Source organism: Neoarius graeffei, chromosome 20 (assembly GCF_027579695.1).
Source record: "Neoarius graeffei isolate fNeoGra1 chromosome 20, fNeoGra1.pri, whole genome shotgun sequence".
Taxonomy (NCBI): Eukaryota; Metazoa; Chordata; class Actinopteri; order Siluriformes; family Ariidae; genus Neoarius; species Neoarius graeffei.
Genome location: NC_083588.1, coordinates 48,998,171 through 49,023,578, shown reverse-complemented (window position 1 = coordinate 49,023,578; position 25,408 = coordinate 48,998,171). Strand labels below are relative to the sequence as shown.

Genomic DNA, 25,408 nt, shown 5'->3' with positions numbered 1-25,408 from the left:
GGCTCAAAATTGACCATAGGTGTGAATGTGAGTGTGAATGGTTGTTTGTCTCTATGTGTCAGCCCTGTGATGATTTGGCGACTTGTCCAGGGTGTACTCCGCCTCTCGCCCATAGTCTGCTGGGGTAGGCTCCAGCTTGCCTGCTACCCTGTACAAGATAAGTGGCTACAGATAATGGATGGATGGATGAAACTGGTTTGGGATGCAGGCCTGGATTAAAAAAAAACAATGATATTTTGAGAGGGCATTTTGAAAACTGGACATATCGCTGTGGATTTGTTGGCTGTATATGATGTACAGTATCAGTCAAAAGTTTGGACAAACTTATTCATTCATAGTCATGAGTATCTGTGTCCAAACTATTCACTGGTATCCTGTGTATATTTTTTTTGTAGGATTATCCTTCCATTGGAATGCTCACTGAGAAATTGACTGAGAATAATATCAACCTCATCTTTGCGGTCACTGATAGGGTGTTACCTCTGTACCTTGTGAGTACATAAAGAAAGAAATATGCTTTCACGCACACATATTTTCTCTTCTTACTCTTAATTCTTGCATTAAAGTGGCCATTGCTGCCTACTGTCATATTACACATTATTCTGTCTACATTCACTGGATATGAGCAATCACATGCTCTGATTGGCTACTCTGCTACTAGGCTATCAGCTCATATACTGTGAGTAGAGAAAAACAAAATGGCAGCGCATGTTGCTGACCCAACCGAGGATGAAATAAAAACTCTACTCGAAAACAAAAACCCCAAAAATACAAAAAAGCAACAAAATATGGAATAAAAGTATTTGATGGTAAGAACATATTTTTTTTATTTTTCATGAATTATTATTATAGCATTTTTTACAAATTGCTACCATCATTTTGTCAGTTTGTTTACATTCTAAGCGGAAATGATTTTGTCGGACATTTTGTACAAGGTTTTTATTTATCAAATTTGCAAAACAGAAATAAAACTGCTCTGTTTCTCAAAATCCAGTGAATGTGGATATAATAAAACAGTTATTCTGCTCAATCTTGTCATACATGGCTCATAGCCAACTTGGTGCTCCGTGCCTTGTCAGCTATCAGCTCATATACGACTTGATTTCGTGGAATAACTGTTAATTGTTGCACCTCTGTACCCATTCATTGATTTTTTTATTTCATCTGTCAGAATTACAGTAAGCTGATTCCTGGTACCACTGTTGGACAACTGTCGCATGACTCGAAGAATGTTATCCAACTCATCCAGGATGCATATGCAGTGAGCTAGACACTACACAATTCCCAGCTTTATATTAACATTGTAACATGACATCCATGTCTTCGCTCCAATCGGGCAGCAGTATGAAAGTTATCATTCCAAAATATAAAGAATAAAACACTCTGGACAGTGGTATTATAGGAAAATAATCAACAATAGAGTAGTGTGATGCTACCCAACATAATGTGGAGTTACTTTCACCATGCCAAAGTTGATTATTTTTCTAAAAAAAAAAACAGCATAATTTTTTATTTTAATTTAATTTTAATTTAATTTACATGATCCAGGTGTCTTATTCCTTCTTCTAGCTAAGATCATAATATCAACTATATGCTTTTCTTTGCTAAATATACACATCTTAATCAGTTGATTAATAGCCTTAGATTACATAAAGGTCCCTGTAAATTAGTTTTGCTCTAGAAATGATACATTTTGTAACAAGCACATTAATATAACATATGAATTGAATTATAGCTGGAACAACTGCCTGAGCTGTACTGTTATTAAATACCTTCTGACCAATCTGAATTCATAACTCAACAGTATTTTGGTGTAGGCCTGAAAACTAGTAATGATACAGTAAATTTAGAGCATACTGAACAACATGATGGTGACTCTATGCCCTTTTACCCCTGTAGAATATCAGATCGAAAGCAGAGTTGGAGGTGTTGGATGTTCCAGATGAGCTGAGCTTGTTGTTTAATGCCACATGTCTCAACGGAGAGTTAATACCTGGCGTTAGATCCTGCTCAGGACTTCAAATCGGAGACACAGTGAGTAACTCATGAAAATCTAGTTGATCATCTCACCTGAGGTTACATGAGATTTGTACCAACTTTGCAGCAAGAAGGGAAACAAATCCTGTACAACCACCATGACTGGCATTAATACTTCAGGTTTAGATTAACTCTGCTTCTCATCTTATCTCATTATCTCTAGCCGCTTTATCCTGTTCTACAGGGTCGCAGGCAAGCTGGAGCCTATCCCAGCTGACTACGGGTGAGAGGGAGGGTACACCCTGGACAAGTCGCCAGGTCATCACAGGGCTGACACATAGACACAGACAACCATTCACACTCACATTCACACCTACGGTCAATTTAGAGCCACCAGTTAACCTAACCTGCATGTCTTTGGACTGTGGGGGAAACCGGAGCACTGGGAGGAAACCCACTCAGACACGGGGAGAACATGCAAACTCCACACAGAAAGGCCCTCGCCGGCCACTGGGCTCAAACCCAGAATTTTCTTGCTGTGAGGCGACAGCGCTAACCACTACATCACCGTGCCGCCCCCACTAAAATCCAGACTTGTGAATTGTGCTGCCTGTTAATTAAGAAAGCTCCTTATATTTTAGATGTGGTTTTGGTTGAGTTCCTGAATGGACAGATTGTTGTTTTTTGTTCCAGACTGTAATGGAAATTTCTAATAAACACTTCAGAACGCTTAGCAGTCGTCTTTTCAGTTATTTATTATAGTAGATCATATAAAGATATATAAAATAGGAAAGGAAAGAGAAGAATGGAAGAAGAGTAGAAGACACCACTTCAGTGATGCCGAGAGTACGCGCACTCTGAGTTGTGTTTTTTTGGCTGTATCTATTATACTTCTAAAGGCATTCGCTCACTGCTTGTGTCTTCACATGATTGGCTCAAGATTTTCTATGAAGTTTTGCTAATGAGTGCACCTGGCATGCTTTGGTACATGCAGGCAGATGCAAGTTAGGGAGAGCTCAAGCTCCCTGCGTATCACCACCGAGGTCAGGAAAGGTGGTTACTGTACATCATGAGAAGATGCGTAGTTAGGACGAACTCAAGCACCCTGCTCATTACCATCAAGGCCACAGAAAAGCGATTACAACATTGGAAAAAACATCTTTCTCAGTATATTAGGCCACTTGAGCTCAACACACAGAAACACAGAGAATAGGAATGTTCATCCACTAAATTTCCCTCACAGTTACCTTCAGCCAAAATCACTGACTATACCTTTAATAAACCAAACCTGAAAGAAACTGACAATAATATGATGATATAAGGTCAGAACTTATCCTCTACAGTTACTATAGTCACATCTTTATTCTCAGGCTGGGACATATGGGAACAAAATTGTATCAAAATAAAAATGTATTTCTGTGTATCTCATTTAGGTGTCATTCCATGTTGAGGCAAAGCTCCGTGGCTGTCCTAAAGAGAAGAATCATACATTCATCATCAAGCCTCTAGGATTTAAAGACACACTGCATGTTACTGTTGAATTTGCATGCAACTGTTCATGCCAAGATTCTGCTCAGCCTGCTAGCCCTGCTTGTCACAACGGCAATGGCACGCTGGAGTGTGGTGTGTGTCTGTGTGATCCAGGACGCCTGGGTCAGCAGTGCGAGTGCACCGAGGCCGAATACAAGCCCACAGACACGGGCAGCTGTAAACCCTCCGGTGGCACAGCTATCTGCAGTGGGCGAGGTGACTGTGTGTGCGGCCAGTGTAGCTGTTACTCAAATGAATTTGGGAAGGTGTGGGGCAAATACTGCGAGTGTGACGACTTCAGCTGCATCCACTTCAAAGGTCAACTTTGCTCTGGTGAGGAACAAGTTCATTCACATTCACACATCAATGCCATGATGGTTATTGAAGGCAATTATAACAGATGGGAACCATCAGGGCCTTCCAGGCCTTGAGAGAAGGCCCAAACATGTCAGCATTTCAAATGCTATATTTAATTTCTTTCATTCTTTAATTTCTTTCATAATTTCATGATAATTATTCTCTTCTAATTCTAACTTGGCCTTATTTTCTATCAAATTTGCTTCAGAAATTAAAGGGTTACTGTCCTGAAAACATTAAAATAGAGTTATCCAATGAGGTTTTTTTGTTTGTTTGTTGTCTCTAGGCAGAGAAGTGTTTAGAGCTGGCTCACTCATTGGTTAGGACTTCATTGCAGGGACAGAAGGCCATGGCAGCGTGTGTTTATATAGGAAATGACAGATGAATTAACCAATCAGATTTTGATTTATAGTGGGAGGGACCAAAAATGTATTGCCCTAAACCTTCTCAAAGGCCAACATGAGCTTAACTGCGAGTCGGCGCAGTCAGCGCAGCAGTGAAGTAACCTTCCAGCCAGTGTAGCATTCATCAGTAGTGTTAGCAAATGCTAATAAAGCAGTCAAGCCACTGCTATTGAGAGCAAGTAGCACAAGCTAACAACCGAGAAACTAAGATTTCTGTCTCCAGATCCTTCTGCCACGCACATGTAGCAATGTCATAATTTCATATGAATAAAGTTTTCAGGTTTTTTTGTGAACTTCCCCAAATCCCTCTATTGTAAAATATGTTAATTTGTTGGGTTCTGTTAATGGTTCCACTATTGTTTCTGATGGGGCGTTAATTAGTGTAACACACCTATGGATATTATCCTGATTGGGATGTCTGGAAAGGGGTAAGCTGGCTTTGTGAATCCTGCATGGACAATATTCATTAATAGAGTATTTTTATTTTTCCCAATATATGATGTTTATTGGGGCGGCACAGTGGTGTAGTGGTTAGCGCTCTCGCCTCACAGCAAGAAGGTCCAGGTTTGAGCCCCGTGGCCGGCGAGGGCCTTTCTGTGCGGAGTTTGCATGTTCTCCCCATGGCCGCGTGGGTTTCCTCCGGGTGCTCCGGTTTCCCCCACAGTCCAAAGACACGCAGGTTAGGCTAACTGGTGACTCTAAATTGACCGTAGGTGTGAATGTGAGTGTGAATGGTTGTCTGTGTCTATGTGTCAGCCCTGTGATGACCTGGCGACTTGTCCAGGGTGTACCCCGCCTTTCGCCTGTAGTCAGCTGGGATAGGCTCCAGCTTGCCTGCGACCCTGTAGAACAGGATAAAGCGGCTAGAGATAATGAGATGAGATGAGATGAAATTCCATGTGAAAAGTTGAGTGTTTATCCGAGTAGCCATTTGACTGGGTGCTAACTGGTGTATTCTGTTGTCGGGATGCCAGAATTCTTTCCCCTGCCTCCGTGTGTTGATAGCCCTGTCATTCGTTGTTTTCCAGAATAAATGCTGACAGATCAACTCTTCACCTCCTCTGCATCATCTATTAGCCACACAGAGACGTTTAGTTATTATTAGAGTAACTGACTGGTTATAGTCAGTTAGACACATTCGCCCCAGTGTTTTTCACTCAGACTTAAGTATTCATTTCCCGATGTAATTTACTTACTTACTTTTAAAATCAACATCAGTAACTACACACAACGGAGTGACCTGGCAGCCTGCCGCTAATCCTTTGCCCTGTTGCTTTTTTGGTGTCTGGCTAAGTTTTGGCTGAGCTGAAGTCCCAGCTCTAATAGTAACGGTTCGCCACTGAATTATAACTACACTTCTGTAAAGTAATCGTACCTCACTATACATGGTAATAATACAGTGGGGCAAAAAAGTATTTAGTCAGCCACCAATTGTGCAAGTTCTCCCACTTAAAAAGATGAGAGAGGCCTGTAATTTTCATCATAGGTACACTTCAACTATGAGAGACAGAATGGGGGGAAAGAATCCAGGAAATCACATTGTAGGATTTTTAATGAATTAATTGGTAAATTCCTCGGTAAAATAAGTATTTGGTCACCTACAAACAAGCAAGATTTCTGGCTCTCACAGACCTGTAACTTCTTCTTTAAGAGGCTCCTCTGTCCTCCACTGGTTACCTGTATTAATGGCACCTGTTTGAACTCGTTATCAGTATAAAAGACACCTGTCCACAACCTCAAACAGTCACACTCCAAACTCCACTATGGCCAAGACCAAAGAGCTGTCAAAGGACACCAGAAACAAAACTGTAGACCTGCACCAGGCTGGGAAGACTGAATCTGCAATAGGTAAGCAGCTTGGTGTGAAGAAATCAACTGTGGGAGCAATTATTAGAAAATGGAAGACATACAAGACCACTGATAATCTCCCTTGATCTAGGGCTCCACGCAAGATCTCACCCCGTGGGGTCAAAATGATCACAAGAACGGTGAGCAAAAATCCCAGAACCACATGGGGGGACCTAGTGAATGACCTGCAAAGAGCTGGGACCAAAGTAACAAAGGCTAGGTCAGTAACACACTACGCCGCCAGGGACTCAAATCCTGCAGTGCCAGACGTGTCCCCCTGCTTAAGCCAGTACATGTCCAGGCCCGTCTGAAGTTTGCTAGAGAGCATTTGGATGATCCAGAAGAGGATTGGGAGAATGTCATATGGTCAGATGAAACCAAAATAGAACTTTTTGGTAAAAACTCAACTTGTCATGTTTGGAGGAGAAAGAATGCTGAGTTGCATCCAAAGAACACCATACCTACTGTGAAGCATGGGGGTGGAAACATCATGCTTTGGGGCTGTTTTTCTGCAAAGGGACCAGGACGACTGATCCGTGTAAAGGAAAGAATGAATGGGGCCATGTATCGTGAGATTTTGAGTGAAAACCTCCTTCCATCAGCAAAGGCATTGAAGATGAAATGTGGCTGGGTCTTTCAGCATGACAATGATCCCAAACACACCGCCTGGGCAACGAAGGAGTGGCTTCGTAAGAAGCATTTCAAGGTCCTGGAGTGGCCTAGCCAGTCTCCAGATCTCAACCCCATAGAAAATCTTTGGAGGGAGTTGAAAGTCCATGTTGCCCAGTGACAGCCCCAAAACATCACTGCTCTAGAGGAGATCTGCATGGAGGAATGGGCCAAAATACCAGCAACAGTGTGTGAAAACCTTGTGAAGACTTACAGAAAATGTTTGACCTCTGTCATTGCCAACAAAGGGTATATAACAAAGTATTGAGATGAACTTTTGTTATTGACCAAATACTTATTTTCCACCATAATTTGCAAATAAATTCTTTAAAAATCAGACAGACAATGTGATTTTCTGGATTTTTTTTTCTCATTTTGTCTCTCATAGCTGAGGTGTACCTATGATGAAAATTACAGGCCTCTCATCTTTTTAAGTGGGAGAACTTGCACAACTGGTGACTGACTAAATACTTTTTTGCCCCACTGTATAAGGTAATGAGTAGAGCTCTGCAGTCAGCATCACTGTACCTACCGTTTGTGATTTATTATGAAATCCATCCTTTTAGCATGTCTGTGCATAGCCTCAGCTGTGGAGCAGATCTTGTGTAATGCTGTACTAGGCAGAGTGGATTCACTGTATTGTTGAGTAAGCAGTGTGGTTGTTTGTGTAGAGCTTAGATTAAATATGCGTACGTCTGCGTGTATGTTTGTTTGGGTTCATTTGAGATTATGTTTATGTGTGAAGACTTTGTAGTGGATCAGGGCCTGGTCTTTGGGTCATAATCCTGAAGATGTGTCACATCTCATCCAAGGGCCTTCATCATGGATTTGTTTAAATTCAAATACTTTTAGTAAGCTTTGAGTAGGGACTTTTGGTGGTTGCATTTCTACTCAGTAATCACTGGGGTGGGTGATATGATGATGCGATATCTACATTATCTACATCATCAACTACATTTGTGCTGGTGGGGGTATTCTGAATAATAGTGACTGTTTTACTTTTCCTTAAAGATTTTTTTTAGTTTGTCTATTTGTGTCTGTTGTTTGTGCTGTCTCTGATTGTGATCTTGCAAAAAGTGATTTGATGGTGAGTCATTAGACCTAATGAACTTGTGCAATAAAGATGAAGCAATGTAGTCAGTCATGCACAGTATACACCCTGGATTTGTAGCTGAATCATGAACGAGAAACAATTAGGCACTGGTGGAAAATTGTTTTCCAGAAAGCAATCAGCTAGCAAACCTATTCATACCTAGGGGCAATTTAGCATAGCTAATCTACCTACCAGCATGTTTTTTGGAAAGTGAGAGGAAATCAAAGAACCCAGAGAAAACCCATGCAGACAGGAGAAGAACATTTGCACTTTTTTTAATCTAAAAAAAAGTCACTGTCAGACTACAGTTGTGGTCAGAAGTTTACATACAGTGCCATGAATGTCACCTTGGATTTGAATGTCATGGCAGTTTCTAGCAGCTTCTGATCCTGGAGCTGTGCTATCTGCTGCTGCCCACCATGCTGCCACATGTCTCATTTTCTGTGCCATAATATTTGTGATATATTGCTGAACCATAATCAGTGCGGGCGGCACGGTGGTGTAGTGGTTAGCGCTGTCGCCTCACAGCAAGAAGGTCCTGGGTTCGAGCCCCGGGGCCGGCGAGGGCCTTTCTGTGTGGAGTTTGCATGTTCTCCCCGTGTCCGCGTGGGTTTCCTCCGGGTGCTCCGGTTTCCCCCACAGTCCAAAGACATGCAGGTTAGGTTGACTGGTGACTCTAAATTGACCGTAGGTGTGAATGTGAGTGTGAATGGTTGTCTGTGTCTATGTGTCAGCCCTGTGATAACCTGGCGACTTGTCCAGGGTGTACCCCGCCTTTCGCCCGTAGTCAGCTGGGATAGGCTCCAGCTTGCCTGCGACCCTGTAGAAGGATAAAGCGGCTAGAGATAATGAGATGAGATGAGATAATCAGTGCAAAATTGCACACAATACTTGTGGAGACATGCTCAGCAAAGCATTTATTTTTCAGAGAAGTGGCATACTTTTACATTAACTCACTAAGGTAAGAAGACATTTTAGTAATCTTGCCGTGTTCAATAATTTATCTGTGTATCTTTATGCTGGGGCGGCACGGTGGTGTAGTGGTTAGCGCTGTCACCTCACAGCAAGAAGGTCCTGGGTTCGAGCCCCGGGGCTGGCGAGGGCCTTTCTGTGCGGAGTTTGCATGTTCTCCCCGTGTCCGCGTGGGTTTCCTCCGGGTGCTCCGGTTTCCCCCACAGTCCAAAGACATGCAGGTTAGGTTAACTGGTGGCTCTAAATTGACCGTAGATGTGAGTGTGAATGGTTGCCTGTGTCTATGTGTCAGCCCTGTGATGACCTGGCGACTTGTCCAGGGTGTACCCCGCCTTTCGCCCGTAGTCAGCTGGGATAGGCTCCAGCTTGCCTGCGACCCTGTAGAAGGATAAAGCGGCTAGAGATAATGAGATGAGATGAGACTTGTGGAGACATGCTCAGCAAAGCATTTATTTTTCAGAGAAGTGGCATACTTTTACATTAACTCACTAAGGTAAGAAGACATTTTAGTAATCTTGCCGTGTTCAATAATTTATCTGTGTATCTTTATACTGGGGCGGCACGGTGGTGTAGTGGTTAGCGCTGTCGCCTCACAATAAGAAGGTCCTGTGGCCGACGAGGGCCTTTCTGTGTGGAGTTTGCATGTTCTCCCCGTGTCCGCGTGGGTTTCCTCCGGGTGCTCCGGTTTCCCCCACAGTCCAAAGACATGCAGGTTAGGTTAACTGGTGACTCTAAATTGACCGTAGGTGTGAATGTGAGTGTGAATGGTTGTCTGTGTCTATGTGTCAGCCCTGTGATGACCTGGCGACTTGTCCAGGGTGTACCCCGCCTTTTGCCCGTAGTCAGCTGGGATAGGCTTCAGCTTGCCTGCGACCCTGTAGAAGGATAAAGCAGCTAGAGATAATGAGATGAGATGAGATTTTGTCAAGCTCTAATTTTTGGCCTGATAATCATCACCCAGACCCCACCCAGTTCACATGTATAATATGTTTATGGGTTCCATGTACATTAATCCACTGTGTAATAGACCAGACTTCTGTTACACACTGTGCCCTTTATTTCTGTTATGACAGGGGCTGTTAAAAATTTGCTTCCTGCAGGAAGTTCGTCATTTCAAATTTCAGTTAGCCTTGGTTTCCCGTTTGAAAATCTTTAAAGGAAATACCCTAGATTTCAGTTTAAACAGATGCCCTCCAAGCTACTTGATGAGAACAGGGCCATGACAAGGAGGCAAACTGAATGCTTCAGCAAGAGATCAAATCAAAGTCCTTTCCACGCCATGTGGCGCATAGGGCGGTGCCGATCTACATTTCTGTAGCCCTCGGCCTCTCGCCTATTACATAGCTAGGGTTACAGTGGGGGGGCTAGTCCTCTGGTAACCACGAGAGTTTGACTCCCTACTCGCATCTATATTGCAGCGTGCCTTGCCAGATGGCAGTAGGTACCATTTTTTCAGCAAGAGTTACAAGAAGCTCAAATGGTTAGTGATAAGAGGAAGTTAGGTTTACAAATAAGTATACTTATAAAAAGTCTTCAAGATGCAATATTTGGCAACTTTATGGTTACGTTGCATTCATTAATGACAGGGGATCAGGCCCAAACAGGATGTGACAAGCACAGATGCAAAATAAAAAGATTACGAAGCTAAACGCCACGTAGAGATCTGACAAATGGTTGGTTTTAACACAGGAAAAGAGATTTGATGATTAGGCAAGGTTAGACTAAGATATGATGAAGTTCTGCAATATCCTGTGTTTTTGGTCTATAGGGTTGAAAAGGAGGAGTGGAACCTAATTCAGTGGTGTTTGTTTGTTTGTTTGTTTGTTTGTTTTTCACTTTGCTCTTAACCATTTCTGGACAAGGCATCTTTTAAATGACTAAAAGCAAAAGTAAACATTACTAGGTGAGTGACACATAATGGCACTTGTAGTAACAAGGAAAGGGCAGGTTCAGCCAGAGGAAGTGGCAAAAGGTGTGACACATCAGTTTATTTTACTTTATAGGTTAGATTTTTTTTTTTTAAATATTACTTTCAATTTTCATTTGTGATTCAGTTCAGGTTAATTTTATTTTTGTTTGTTTCTATTAGGTTTTATTTTTGGAGATATTTTATTTAGCATTTATATCTTCTGGTTTATTCCCATAACCAGTTATTTGTCATAAAGCATATTATTCAGTAACTTCTGAAAAACAATAAATATATAGCAAAACTATGTAGATATAGGAGCAGACAACACTGACAATTCCTATGAGTTTAAGGGCTTTTTTTTTAAATTTCAGTTTGTTTTGTGTTTCCAGTTTTGTATAGGTGGCACGGTGGTGTAGTGGTTAGCGCTGTCACCTCACAGCAAGAAGGTCCGGGTTCGAGCCCCGTGGCCGGCGGGGGCCTTTCTGTGCAGAGTTTGCATGTTCTCCCCGTGTCTGCGTGGGTTTCCTCCGGGTGCTTTGGTTTCCTCCACAGTCCAAAGACATGCAGGTTAGGTTAACTGGTGACTCTAAATTGACCGTAGGTGTGAATGTGAGTGTGAATGGTTGTCTGTGTCTATGTGTCAGCCCTGTGATGACCTGGCGACTTGTCCAGGGTGTACCCCGCCTTTCGCCTGTAGTCAGCTGGGATAGGCTCCAGCTTGCCTACGACCCTGTAGAACAGGATAAAGCGGCTAGAGATAATGAGATGAGATGAGTTTTGTATATGTGTGTATATATAATACACACTGTGCAAAAGTATTAGACACTCTATGTTTTTTCATACAAACTTTGTTATAGATTTCTATTTTATGACTTCTACATTATCGAGTCAGTACAAAAACATTGGAGTTCCAAAAGTTTGTTTTCCAGCACAAAATTAAATGTTAAAGGAAAAAAAATTTATATCTGAGCAGCATATGTCATCTCTGCAATACTATCTGCAGAGATGAAATCCAATTAGTGGATGAGCTAGGTATACACATACACATACACTCACATCATACTCCATTTACTTACCATGTCTTATTATATCATATCTTATTCTGTATCTGGGTCACTTTAGACACGCACTGGTGAGAAGTAATGACTTGTGCTGACAACAGTTAAGGAAGTAGTTTCGATGGACAGATGGACAGGAAACCGGTATCAGTTTGAAACATTCAGTCATGTCAGTTTACTTTTGTATAATACTAGTCATACTCTGAGTACACACATATCTCAAATTGGGGTTACATACAGTACTGGTATATACAGGCTGCTCCTCGGACCTGCCTGATCCATCCTGATGCCCTGTGTCTGGTTGGAGTCTCATCGCATTGCTCCTGTGGAGGGCGGCCCCATGTGGACAGTTGGGGGTCGCGCCTGGAGGACGCTCTGGACTCTTGCAGTGGTGCTTTTGTGGCTGGGGACTGCAGTTGACTTGCTGACTTGACTTGACTCTAGGACTGCAGTTGACTTGCTGACTTTGGGACTACGGTTGTCATGAACGGTTTTGCGCTCGGGTTTCCGTCGGTGGGGGGTTTATAGCATCAACGAAGCTGACTTTATGTTAAGACTGTTAATGTTATAGTCATGTTGTCTGTTGTAGCCTGGATGGGGATGGGTTCCCTTTTGAGTCTGGTTCCTCTCGAGGTTTCTTCCTCATGTCGTCTGAGGGAGTTTTTCCTTGCCACCGTTGCCACAGGCTTGCTCATTTAGGAATAGATTAGGGATAAAATTAGCTCATATTTTAAGTCGTTCAAATTCTGTAAAGCTGCTTTGCGACAATGTTTATTGTTAAAAGCGCTATACAAATAAACTTAACTTGACTGCTGTGCAAAAGTCTTAGGCACTCTATTTTTTTTCCATACAAACTTTGTGATAGATTTCTATTTTATGACTTCTACATTATCGAGTCAGTACAAAAACATTTTAGAGTCCAAACGTTCATTTTCCAGCACAAAATTAAATGCTACAGAAAAAAAATTGTTTGTATCTGAGCAGCATATTACATAAGAGACCACTTTTCAGATTAAAAAAGAAAACATAATGAAGGCTGCTGGGTTTTTGGTGCAAAATGAAGATGTAAGTGTGACAGTCAAAGTGTCCAGAAGAACTGTGGCTGGTTCTGGAAGATGCTCAGTAAAACCTACAGCTCATTTCCGCATAAAACTGCACTCACTGTACCTCAGACTACTATTTTTTTCTTAACAAAGGGTCGTCTCACACCAAATATTGACTTTGTTTCATTTATTATAGCTTACTGCTGTTTATAGTATTTTATTTAATGTTGAAACATTTCATTTCATTATTTTTAAGCCATTTTTGGTCACTTTTATAATTTTTATTATTTTTGAGCCATCTTCATACACTATTTATACTATATATGTATAAAAAATGGCTTAAAATAATATATAGACTATATATAATTTTTTAAAATTCAATTTCTATAGCGTTTTGAGTGACAAAATATTCCTTTGGGTTTTGTTAGTTATAATAACTAATTATTGAAATTCATTATGATGATGTGCTGTAGATAATTATTTAACTCATTACTTATAATGAGGTTTTTATAAATAAAATGATTTTAGTTGAATAATAATAATAGCTGAGCATGTATATTACAGTGTATTTGAGAGCTGCTTAAAGGGCCCGACTCACCCTTCCCAGATTCCAGTTTGTTGTTTTTATTTTGAAATCATGTGACGGCTACTCTGCTAGCTTTCTGTGCAGCAAAACCTCTGCAAATTTACTCTTAGTGATCCCTTAGAAATCCATCTCGAACTTTTTCTTCATCTATAGTACCTGTCAAAAGTTTGGACACATTTACTCATTACTATGAAAGAGTATGTGTGTGCAAACTTTTGACTGGTACTGTATATGTCATACATGGAAGTTTTGAATAGAATATGCCGGATATCTTCTTACCTTCCTGGCTGCCTGCAACACAGCCAAGGCTGGTTCTCGTCCATTACAAAGGAATAACCATACAAAAACGGAATGGATCGGTCGAAATAATTTAAAATATCACTACTTTGATAAAATATCTTCTATTTCACGTTACAATTTATGATCTATGGCTTAGGATGTCATGAGATTGTTGTGGATTGTTTTTCAAACAGTGGAATATCCATGGATACGAAAATGGCGACTTCTGACTTGGCACAGACGCTTCTGGGAAGGATGAGCTGGCCCCTTTAAGTAACGTGAATTCTAACCAGAAGATTTTCTTTTCAAAAGCAATTCTTGTTCAGGCGGCACGGTGGTGTAGTGGTTAGCGCTGTCGCCTCACAGCAAGAAGGTCCGGGTTCGAGCCCCGTGGCCGGTGAGGGCCTTTCTGTGTGGAGTTTGCATGTTCTCCCCGTGTCCGCGTGGGTTTCCTCTGGGTGCTCCAGTTTCCCCCACAGTCCAAAGACATGCAGGTTAGGTTAACTGGTGACTCTAAATTGACCGTAGGTGTGAATGTGAGTGTGAATGGTTGTCTGTGTCTGTGTCAGCCCTGTGATGACCTGGCGACTTGTCCAGGGTGTACCCCGCCTTTCACCCGTAGTCAGCTGGGATAGGCTCCAGCTTGCCTGCGACCCTGTAGAAGGATAAACCGGCTAGAGATAATGAGATGAGATGAGATGAGATTCTTGTTCACGGCCAGTCATATGAAACATGGCTGAAAACAAGCCTATGATGATGGTGATGATGATGACGATTAGAAAGCCTCAAATCTTACGCACTGTGTTGATATGTATGTGTGCAGGTCATGGTGATTGTGCATGTGGGTACTGTCAGTGCCACACTGGCTGGTCAGGTGAGAGCTGTAATTGCTCGACAAGGACGGACACCTGCATGGCCAGCACTGAACAGCTGCTGTGTAGCGGCCGTGGTGCGTGTTCATGCGGTGTGTGTGAATGCACGGTGCCTGGAGCGTACGGTGAAACCTGTGAGAAATGTCCCACCTGCCCTGATTCCTGCACCTTAAAAAAGTGAGTACTCGTGTTTCTCGGCATACAAGTGTGTGTGTGGTTGTCTGATATTAGTAATAACTGTGATAATTATTCATATGTTTGTGAAGGGACTGTGTGGAGTGTAAGCACTATAAGAGAGGACCGCTGTTTGAGAAAAAAAGCTGCAACACTATCTGCAGAGATGAAATCCAATTAGTGGATGAGCTAGGTATACACATATACATACACACACATCGTACTCCATTTACTTACCATGTCTTATTATATCATATCTTATTCTGTATCTGGGTCACTTTAGACAAGCACTGGTGAGAAATAATGACTTGTGCTGACAACAGTTAAGGAAGTAGTTTCGATGGACAGACGGACAGGAAGCCGGTATCAGTTTGAAACATTCAGTCATGTCGATTTACTTTTGCATAATACTAGTCATACTCTGAGTACACACATATCTCAAATTTGGGTTACATACAGTACTGTGCAAAAGTCTTAGGCATTCTATTATTTTTTCCATGCAAACTTTGTGATAGATTTCTATTTTACGACTTCTACATTATCGAGTCGGTACAAAAACATTTTAGGGACCAAACGTTCATTTTCCAGCACAAAATTAAATGTTACAGAATTTTTTTTTTTTTTTTTTGTATCTGAGCAGCATATTACATAAGACAGCACTTTTCAGATTAAAAAAGAAAACATCATGAAGGCTATTGGGTTTCGGTGCAAAATGAAGACGCAAGTATGACAGTCAGAGTGTCCAGAAGAACTGTGGCTGGTTCTGTAAGACGCTCAGTAAAACCTACAGCTCATTTCCTTATAAAACTGCACTCATTGTGCCTGAGACTACTTTTTTTTAAAGCAAAGAGTCGTCTCACACCAAATATTGACTTTATTTCATTTACGTATTGTGGCTTACTGCTGTTTATAGTATATTTTAATGTTGAAACATTTCATTTAATTATTTTTAAGCCATTTTTGGTCTACAGCACTTCTTTACACGTGCCTAAGACTTTTGCACAGTACTGTATATTTGGAGAAGAAGGAGTGGGCCAAAAGGTTCAAAAGAACTCCACAAAGAACTGGGAAGTACAATGAAATATGGAAGAATACATAGGATATGTTTGAATTTAGTTCCTGAGTTTACATATTCCCTGGGATTTTAAAATGTAACTTAATTGGGAGCATATATAATTATAGATGTGCTGCTCAAAGTATATTATATTATATTATATTATATTATATTATATTATATTATATTATATTATATTATATTATATTATATTATATTATATTATATTATATTAACCCAAGGTTATTTTCTGTTTCTGGCTTATTCACCTCCTATGATTTGTTTCTGAATAAATCATTTAAATACTACACATAGCCAAAAACTTAAGCCAATAAACACAATGTACAGTGCATAATCAGCCCATCTCTCTCTCTCTCCAGTCTTCCATGAGAAGAGCGCAGTGAACTGCAGCTACAAAGACAAGGATGACTGCATTCAGCACTTCCAGTACTATGAGGATATCAGCGGAAAATCCATTCTCTACCTTGTTAAAAAACCTGGTGAGACACGCAGATACAGAGATTTTGAGTTGGCACAGGTCGTCTTTAACATTGAGTCATTCTCAGTGCAGTTCATGGGTACATGTTTGAGACAAGTACGTACTGGCAGTCCCTGCATGACACAACAGACACTCCCTAAAGAACAGTAGAGCTTCCGAAGAGCCAGACATGAACTTACAAAGAAGTCAAACTAAAACTGTTAATTGCAGACTAACCTTTGGCTGATAATTAATCCATTAATTGATATTGATCTATTGTTTCCAAGATTAATAACTAGTGTTGGCTTCAAAGACCACATTAGGCAAGACTGAGTCGAGACCAAGATAATGGCCAATGGAGTCAATGTCAAGACCAAGTATGAGAGAAGGGGAAAGATCATGACGAGACCAACTTAAGTCCAAGTCAAGACCGATATCAGCTGCTCAGATGTGTTAATTTGCTGGTTGTAGTATCTTGCGAACCTGACATGAAATTTCTATTGTATTAACTAAAATTTATTTATTTATTTATTATAGGGACAATGCACATTCATGAACAATAGTACAAAATGCATCATGTAAATATGCCGGAGTTAGCATAATTGCTCATTTTCATCCATTGTCCCTAGACAGGTGACCTAAAACAGAATGAGATACAATTACACATACAACCCTACACTAATTCGGGACAGATACAGCATCACTATTCACTGTTCACAAATCCAGGACAGTGACAGAACCAGGAGAAGCAAACAACACAATACACAATTACACAATATACAACAACATGGACAGAGACAAAGACAACAGCAAGGCACACTCTGCACAAATCCGGTCTCAGACAGAATATCTCATCTCATCTCATTATCTCTAGCCGCTTTATCCTGTTCTACAGGGTCGCAGGCAAGCTGGAGCCTATCCCAGCTGACTATGGGCGAAAGGCGGGGTACACCCTGGACAAGTCGTCAGGTCATCACAGGGCTGACACAGACAACCATTCACACTCACATTCACACCTACGGTCAATTTAGAGTTACCAGTTAACCTAACCTGCATGTCTTTGGACTGTGGGGGAAACCGGAGCACCCGGAGGAAACCCACGCGGACACGGGGAGAACATGCAAACTCCGCACAGAAAGGCCCTCGCCGGCCATGGGGCTCGAACCTGGACCTTCTTGTTGTGAGGCGACAGCGCTATCCACTACACCACCGTGCCGCCCTCAGACAGAATATCTCATCTCATCTCATTATCTCTAGCCGCTTTATCCTTCTACAGGGTCGCAGGCAAGCTGGAGCCTATCCCAGCTGACTACGGGCGAAAGGCGGGGTACACCCTGGACAAGTCGCCAGGTCATCACAGGGCTGACACATAGACACAGACAACCATTCACACTCACATTCACACCTACGGTCAATTTAGAGTCACCAGATAACCTAACCTGCATGTCTTTGGACTGTGGGGGAAACCGGAGCACCCGGAGGAAACCCACGCGGACACAGGGAGAACATGCAAACTCCGCACAGAAAGGCCCTCGCCGGCCCCAGGGCTCGAACCCAGGACCTTCTTGCTGTGAGGCGACAGCGCTAACCACTACACCACCGTGCCGCCCAGACAGAATATATTTTAAAAAATTTAAATATAAAACACAGTTAGAAGTGGTTGCAGTTCTGATTTTCCATGAGCCATAGTTTGACATGAGTCTTGAATTGGTGATATGTAAGATATTGTTGAAGTTGCGTTTGTAATGAGAAAACTGACAACTTCTCACATTTCAGACTCAGGGCCGTGAGTCGTTTTTATTAACACTACAAGTATATCTCTGGAGCAGTTCTTATGAAGGGGTGGAGCACAGAGGACGGCAGGACAGAGATCAGGTTCAACAAATAGCTTTATTGCTACACTTTTCAGTGGAACATATACACACACATGTCGCACACACATCGACGTGTGTGGGTACGCGTCGAATTTAGACACACGCGCACACACATCAGGTGTCTGGTTCGGGAGAGCTCCTCTGCTCTCCCTCCCTAAATAGGGCGCGGTCACTGGGAAGACACACACAAACAGGTTAATTGCAGTCAGGTGTAGTGATTCTGCCACTTACCTTCCCTGACTCCGCCCTCCTGTCACAGACCGGCGCTTGACCACGCCCCCGCTGCCACATACCCCCACCGCCCGACTCAGGCCGGGCGGCCGTCCGGCCTGCAGCCGACTGCCCCCCCCTTGATGGGAGAGGAAGTCCGCCACGACCATCTGCGCCCCCGGCCTGTGGACCACCTTAAAATTGAAGGGTTGGAGTGCCAGATACCAACGGGTGATCCGCGCGTTGGCATCTTTCATGCGGTGGAGCCACTGGAGGGGCGCGTGGTCCGAACAGAGGGTGAAAGGGCGCCCCAGCAGGTAGTAACGGAGGGCAAGGACCGCCCACTTGATCGCCAGACACTCCTTCTCTATCGTGCTGTAGTGCCCCTCACGCACTGACAGCTTCCTGCTGATGTACAGGACGGGGCGGTCCTCCCCCTCCACCTCCTGGGACAAAACCGCCCCCAGCCCTCTGTCCGACGCATCGGTCTGCAACACAAAGGGGAGAGAAAAGTCAGGGGAGTGTAAAAGTGGCCCCCTATACAGTGCAGCCTTTACCTCCGAAAAAGCCCGCTGGCATTGCTCCGTCCACTGGACCGGATCTGGTGCCCCCTTTTTAGTGAGATCAGTCAGCGGGCTGGTGACGTCCGAATAATTAGGTATAAACCTACGATAATAGCCAGCCAGCCCCAGGAACTGTCTCACCCCCTTTTTGGTCTTGGGCCTCGGGCAGGCCACAATCGCTGCCGTCTTATTAATTTGGGGACGCACCTGCCCGTTGCCCAAGTGGAAGCCCAGATACCGTACTTCCACCCGCCCAATCACACACTTCTTTGGGTTGGCTGTGAGCCCCACTCGCCTCAGCGACCTAAGGACGGCCCTCAGATGTTCGAGGTGCCGCTGCCAGTCATTACTATAGATGATGATATCATCTAGATAAGCGGCCGCATAGGTGGCGTGAGGGCGGAAGACTCTGTCCATCAGCCGCTGAAACGTAGCGTGTGCCCCAAACAGCCCAAACGGAAGGGTGACGAATTGGTGTAAACCAAACGGTGTGGAAAAGGCCGTTTTTTCTCGGGATAGTGGAGTCAAGGGGATCTGCCAATATCCCTTCGTCAAATCCAGCGTTGAATAAAAGCGAGCAGTGCCGAGTCGATCGAGCAACTCATCGATACGAGGCATTGGGTACGCGTCGAATTTAGACACCGCGTTGACATTTCTGTAGTCCACACAGAACCGGACCGACCCGTTGGCCTTGGGTACCAAGACCACTGGGCTGCTCCAGTCACTGTGGGACTCCTCGACGATGCCCATTTCGAGCATGGTCTAAAGTTCTTCCCGAACCACCTTTTTTTTGTGTTTGGGTAGTCTGTAAGGGCGGCTACGCACTACTACCCCCGGGGCCGTCTCTATGTGGTCCTCTATGAGGTTAGTGCGACCGGGCAGGGGCGAGAACACATCCGAAAACTTTGGTCTGCAACTGGGTGACCTCCATGAGCTGGGTCGGGGAGAGGTGGTCTCCACAGGGGACCGGAGGGGTACGTGATGTCAATGCCCCTTTTTGAACCTCCGGCCCCAGCTCCGCCTTCTCCAGAACCACTGACACCAACGCCACGGGGACCTCTTCTTTCCAGAGTTTAAGGAGATTGAGGTGGTAAATTTGTAGCGCCCCACCCCTGTCCGTTCGCCTCACCTCGTAGTCGACGTCCCCGACTCGCCGTGTGACCTCAAAGGGACCTTGCCACTTGGCGATCAATTTGGAGCTCGAAGTGGGCAACAGTACGAGTACTTTATCTCCCTGTGTGAACTCTCTAAGGCGCGTACCCTTGTTGTACAGGCGGGCTTGCCGTTCCTGGGCCTGCCGCAAATTCTCCTGGGTTAGGTGGGTGAGCGTGTGGTTTTGCGCACAGGTCCATAACGTATTGAATTTCGTTCTTGCTTTGTGAAGGTCCCTCCTCCCAATTTTCCCGCAGCACGTCTAGGATGCCGTGCAGCTTACGCCCATATAATAATTTGAACGGGGAGAACCCCGTGGAGGCCTGGGGAACCTCTCGCACTGAGAACAACAAGGGCTCGAGCCACTTATCCCAATTACGTGCGTCCTCACTTACGAATTTTTTAATGATATTTTTGAGGGTGCGGTTGAACCGTTCTACTAAACCGTCCGTTTATGGGTGATACACACTGGTGCGGATCGGCTTAATCCCCAGTAACCCATACAGTTCGCGCAGTGTTCGTGACATAAACGTAGTGCCTTGATCAGTCAGAATCTCTTTCGGGATTCCGACTCGGGAGATGACGCGGAAGAGTGCCTCTGCAATACCTTGTACTGAGATATTGCGCAGAGGCACTGCTTCCGGGTATTGCGTTACATAGTCCACCAGAACTAATATAAAGCGGTACCCTCGTGCTGACCGATCTAATGGCCCGACGAGATCCATCCCAATTCTCTCAAATGGGGTCTCGATCAATGGAAGAGGGCGCAAAGGCGCTTTTGGAATGGCCGCTGGATTTACTAACTGGCATTCGCGGCATGCTGTACACCACCTACGAACATCGCCGCGAATCCCCGGCCAATAGAATCGGGCCATTATTCGGGCTAGTGTCTTGTCCTGCCCTAGGTGTCCAGCCATGGGATTAAAGTGAGCCGCCTGGAATACCAATTCCCGGCGGCTCTTTGGAATTAAAAGCTGCGTGATTTGCTCTTTCGTCTGAGTGTCCTGCGTCACTCGGTATAATCTATCCTTCATAATAGAGAAATAGGGGAAGGACGGAGTGGCGTTCGGCGGGAGCGTTTGACCATTGATTACTCTCACTTGGTCAAACGCATGTCGCAGAGTCTCGTCTCGCGATTGTTCTAACGGGAAATCCGCAAGGAATTCCCCGAGAGAGAGAGGAGGAGCCTGGGGCTCCTCACTCTGATGCAGAGATGACGTAGACAGCTCTGTGACAGCTGCTCCCGCCAAAGCGACACCGGGACCTCCCCCTGCTAAATGGCAGGACCCACTCTCTACTAAGTACGTCATCAAACCCCGAAATCCCGGCCAATCAGTCCCCAAAATCAAAGAGTGGGTAAGGCGAGGATTAACCGCCGCCTTCACTATAAATTTTTCCCCTCGGAAAAAAATGTGGACTGACATCAATGGGTAGCTGTGAACATCCCCATGCACACACAACACCTTCACCCCCTGTGCTCCCCCCAATGCCTCGTTTTGAACCAGGCTTTGGTGAATTGAGGTCTGATTACAGCCCGAATCCACCAACGCCTGATATGTATCCCCTTGGATACTCACCGGTATGCGATACGCTCCGGCCCGATCGAGGGCGGCCTCTGGCGCGTCGGGGATCCGAACCACCGCGCCCACCTCCATCGACGTGCACTGCTGTTGAAAGTGGCCCGGCTCCCCGCAGTGCCAGCAAACCGGCCTGGGCTTTCCCTCTGCACCGGTGATCCGGGGCTCACTCACCTGAGGTGGGGGAGAGACAGACACAGAAGGGAGAAACGGGAGGGCACCGCGGGTGTGGTGGGCCGGCTGGGGTGGTGCTGGCCCCCGCCTTCGCGGTGGAGGAATGGGGCGAGGACGGGACACAGGAGGAGGGGGAAAGAGAGAGAGAGAAGAGGGGAGAAGAGAAGATGCCATCTGCTGTCCTGCCTCCGGGACAGCCACCAAATGGTCCTCCGCCAGCTCGACTGCCCGATCCAGCGACGCCGGGTGGTGGCACTGGACCCACTCCGCAGTTCCTGCTGGCAAGCGAGCGATGAACTGTTCCAGCACCACCTGGTCGATGACTCCCTCGGCGTCACGGTTGTCGGCCTTCAGCCACCACCAGCAGGCGTTCCGGAGTTGCTGGCCAAACGCGAACGGCCGGCCGACTTCCTCCAAGCACAATGCACGGAAGCGCTGGCGCTGCTGTTCTGGGGTGCGCCCCACGCGCTGGAGGACGGCCCGGCGGAGGTCCGCATAGGCCAGCCGGCGGTTGGCGGGGAGCTGTAGTGCGGCCAGCTGTGCCTCTCCCGATAGCAGGGGGAGGAGGCGCACCGCGTGCTGCTCCATCGGCCACCCCGAGGCTTCGGCGACTTGCTCGAAGAGCGTGATGAATGCCTCAGGGTCGTCCTGCGGGTGCCGGAACGCCTCTCAATCTTCTTGTTGGGCCAACACCAGGGCCTCGAACCGCTCTTCTTGCTCCTTTCGGAGGGTGAGTAGCGCCTGGTGCTGGCTTTGCTGGGCCGTGGCGAGGGTGTGGACCAGTTCAGCAAACGGGGAGGACTCCATGGGACGGTTAGGCTGCTGTGCTCCAGGTCCCGGGTTTCGGCACCACTGTAGCAGTTCTTATGAAGGGGTGGAGCACAGAGGACGGCAGGACAGAGATCAGGTTCAACAAATAGCTTTATTGCTACACTTTTCAGTGGAACATACACACACAGCCAGACACACGCGCACACACATCAGGTGTCTGGTTCGGGAGAGCTCCTCTGCTCTCTGCTCTCCCTCCCTAAATAGGGCGCGGTCACTGGGAAGACACACACAAACAGGTTAATTGCAGTCAGGTGTAATGATTCTGCCACTTACCTTCCCTGCCTCCGCCCTCCTGTCACAGACCGGCGCTTGACCACGCCCCCGCTGCCACAATCTCAAACATGGTGCTGCGCATGAACAGAAAAGCAGCGTGTCAAAACATCACCTGGTTCCTTAAAGGGACCGCAACTATTATTGGAAGCACAACAATCAAGACGGTGAATCTATAAATAAGTGCTTAACAAAGAGCTGAGCAAAACCTGCATGACAATGCTGTAACAAACAGCTGAGCAAAACCTGCATGGCAATGCTGTAACAAACACAGTTATGAAGGTGAATTATGCATACATTCATGAGTGCACTACACACATCCCCCCAGAATTCACCCTAATAGAAATACTTAAAAAAAAAAAATTAACGATGTGGGGGGCGAATCAACTGTCCACAGTGACTCCGCCGAATGGGGGAACACGGAATCAGCTCCTGAGTGGCCGTCCGCAGTGTCCCCACGCGGCATGGCAGAGGATCAGGAGGATCGGGAACTGGGGGCCTAGCCACAGGTCGTCCTCGTTTTGGGGGTTGGGCCAGCTCGACTGGCTTGGCTAGATCCAGGTGAGCTGGTTTAAGATGATCCATGGACACACTCTCCGGTTTGCCCCCAATGTCTACCACAAAGTGCTTGTTCCCTGCCTCCACAACACGGAAAGGGCCTTCGTAAGGTGGGCAGAGTGGTCCTCTGTGACCATCAACGCGAATGAAAACACAGCCAGCTGACTGAAACCACTGGGGACATGAGAGTTCGGCAAACCGTGACAGGAGGTAGGCTTGTACGCAAACAGCCTGGCATTGTCCAAAAGGGAAGAACGCTGGAGTGTGGCTGACCAAGGGGTCGTGGTGCAGGGGACGAAATCCCCTGGGACGCGCAGTGGCTGACCATAGACCAGCTCTGCCGAGGAGGACTGGAGGTCTTCCTTTGGTGCTGTCCTGATGCCCAGCATGACCCATGGGAGTTTGTCAACCCAGGAGCTGTCCTTCAGACTGGCATGCAGGGAGGCTTTCATTGATCTGTGAAAATGCTCACAGAGGCCATTACTCTGGGGGTGGTATGCTGTGGTGCGGTGGAGTTTAACTCCCAAGCTTTCAGTGACCGCCTTCCAAAGTTCAGACGTAAACTGTACGCCGCGGTCTGAGGAAATGTCTGAGGGGGTGCTGAAACGGGATACCCAAGTGCCAATAAATGCCCGTGCTACGTCAGCCGATGTTATGGACGACAGTGGAACAGCTTCTGCCCACCGTGTGGTCCTGTCGACCATAGTCAGCAAATGAGTGTAACCCTGTGAGGGAGCCAGTGGGCCAACCAAGTCGATGTTCACATGGTCGAAACGTCGTTCCGGTACCTCAAACTGTTGTAGTGGAGCTTTGGTGTGTTGGTGGACTTTGGCACGTTGGCACTCCACGCAGGTGTTCGCCCAATCCCTCACATCCTTTTGAAGTCCATGCCACACAAACTTGGCTGCCACCAGCCGTTGTGAGGCCTTGGTCCCTGGGTGTGAAAGACCATGTATGGCATCAAAAACAGGCCGCCTCCACTTTGCAGGGACGACAGGCCTAGGAGCGCCCATGGAGATGTCGCAAAGCAGGGTGGTGCCAGCATCATTAAATTATACCTCCCGCAGTCGCAGTCCCGTAGCGGATGACCGGAGAGCCCGCACGTCTGGGTCTGTGGCCTGCTCCGCTGCCATGCTGCTGTAGTCCAGGCCGAGGTGGACTGCCCCTGCAACAGCAAGGGAAAGGCAGTCTGCAACATGGTTGCTTTTTCCAGCGACGTGTGCAATGTCTGTCGTGAACTCGGAAATGTAAGTCAGCTGCCGCTGTTGCCGGCCAGACCATGGCTCAGTGACTTTGGACATGGCAAAAGTCAGTGGCTTGTGGTCCACAAAAACGGTGAACCGGCGCCCCTCCAGCATTGAACGAAAGTGTCGGATGGCGAGGTACACACCAAGCAACTCCCGGTCGAAGGTGCTATACTTCCGTTCACTGGGGCGCAATTGCCTGCTGAAAAAAGCAAGAGGCTGCCAGGCGTGACCAACCCACTGTTCATAAACCGCACCCACCGCATAGTCCGAGGCATCTGTGGTAAGTGCGATTGGGGCAGAGGCGGCAGGATGGGCTAGCATGGCAGCCTTAGCCAGGGCCGCTTTAGTGTCAACAAAGGCCTTGTCTCTGTCCGGGGTCCAGTTCACAGCATGCTTAGGCTTGCCACCTTTCAGGGCCTCATACAAGGGTCGCATGATTTGGGCGGCCCTGGGGAGAAAACAATGGTAAAAGTTCACCATGCAAGAAACTCCTGTAGGGCTTTGACTGTGACTAGGCGTGGGAAAGCGGCGACGGCCTCCACCTTTGATGGAAGAGGGACGAGCCCGTCCCTTGTGACTCTGTGTCCCAGAAAGTCTATGGTGGAGAGCCCGAACTGGCACTTCGCTGTATTGATGATGAGTCCATGCT

At 45.9% G+C, this 25,408-nt stretch overlaps 1 protein-coding gene across 1 annotated transcript in view; it reads left to right on the top strand.

Moving 5' to 3' along the window:
• itgb3a (integrin beta 3a) overlaps positions 1-25,408 on the top strand; it is a 62,723-nt gene that overhangs the window by 23,270 nt on the left and 14,045 nt on the right. The window contains exons 7-13 of the mRNA XM_060901895.1: positions 396-491; positions 1,172-1,261; positions 1,900-2,034; positions 3,411-3,840; positions 14,549-14,774; positions 14,864-14,964; positions 16,206-16,325. Of these exons, the coding sequence (XP_060757878.1) occupies positions 396-491; positions 1,172-1,261; positions 1,900-2,034; positions 3,411-3,840; positions 14,549-14,774; positions 14,864-14,964; positions 16,206-16,325 (1,198 nt within the window). The remainder of the gene's footprint in view (positions 1-395; positions 492-1,171; positions 1,262-1,899; positions 2,035-3,410; positions 3,841-14,548; positions 14,775-14,863; positions 14,965-16,205; positions 16,326-25,408) is intronic.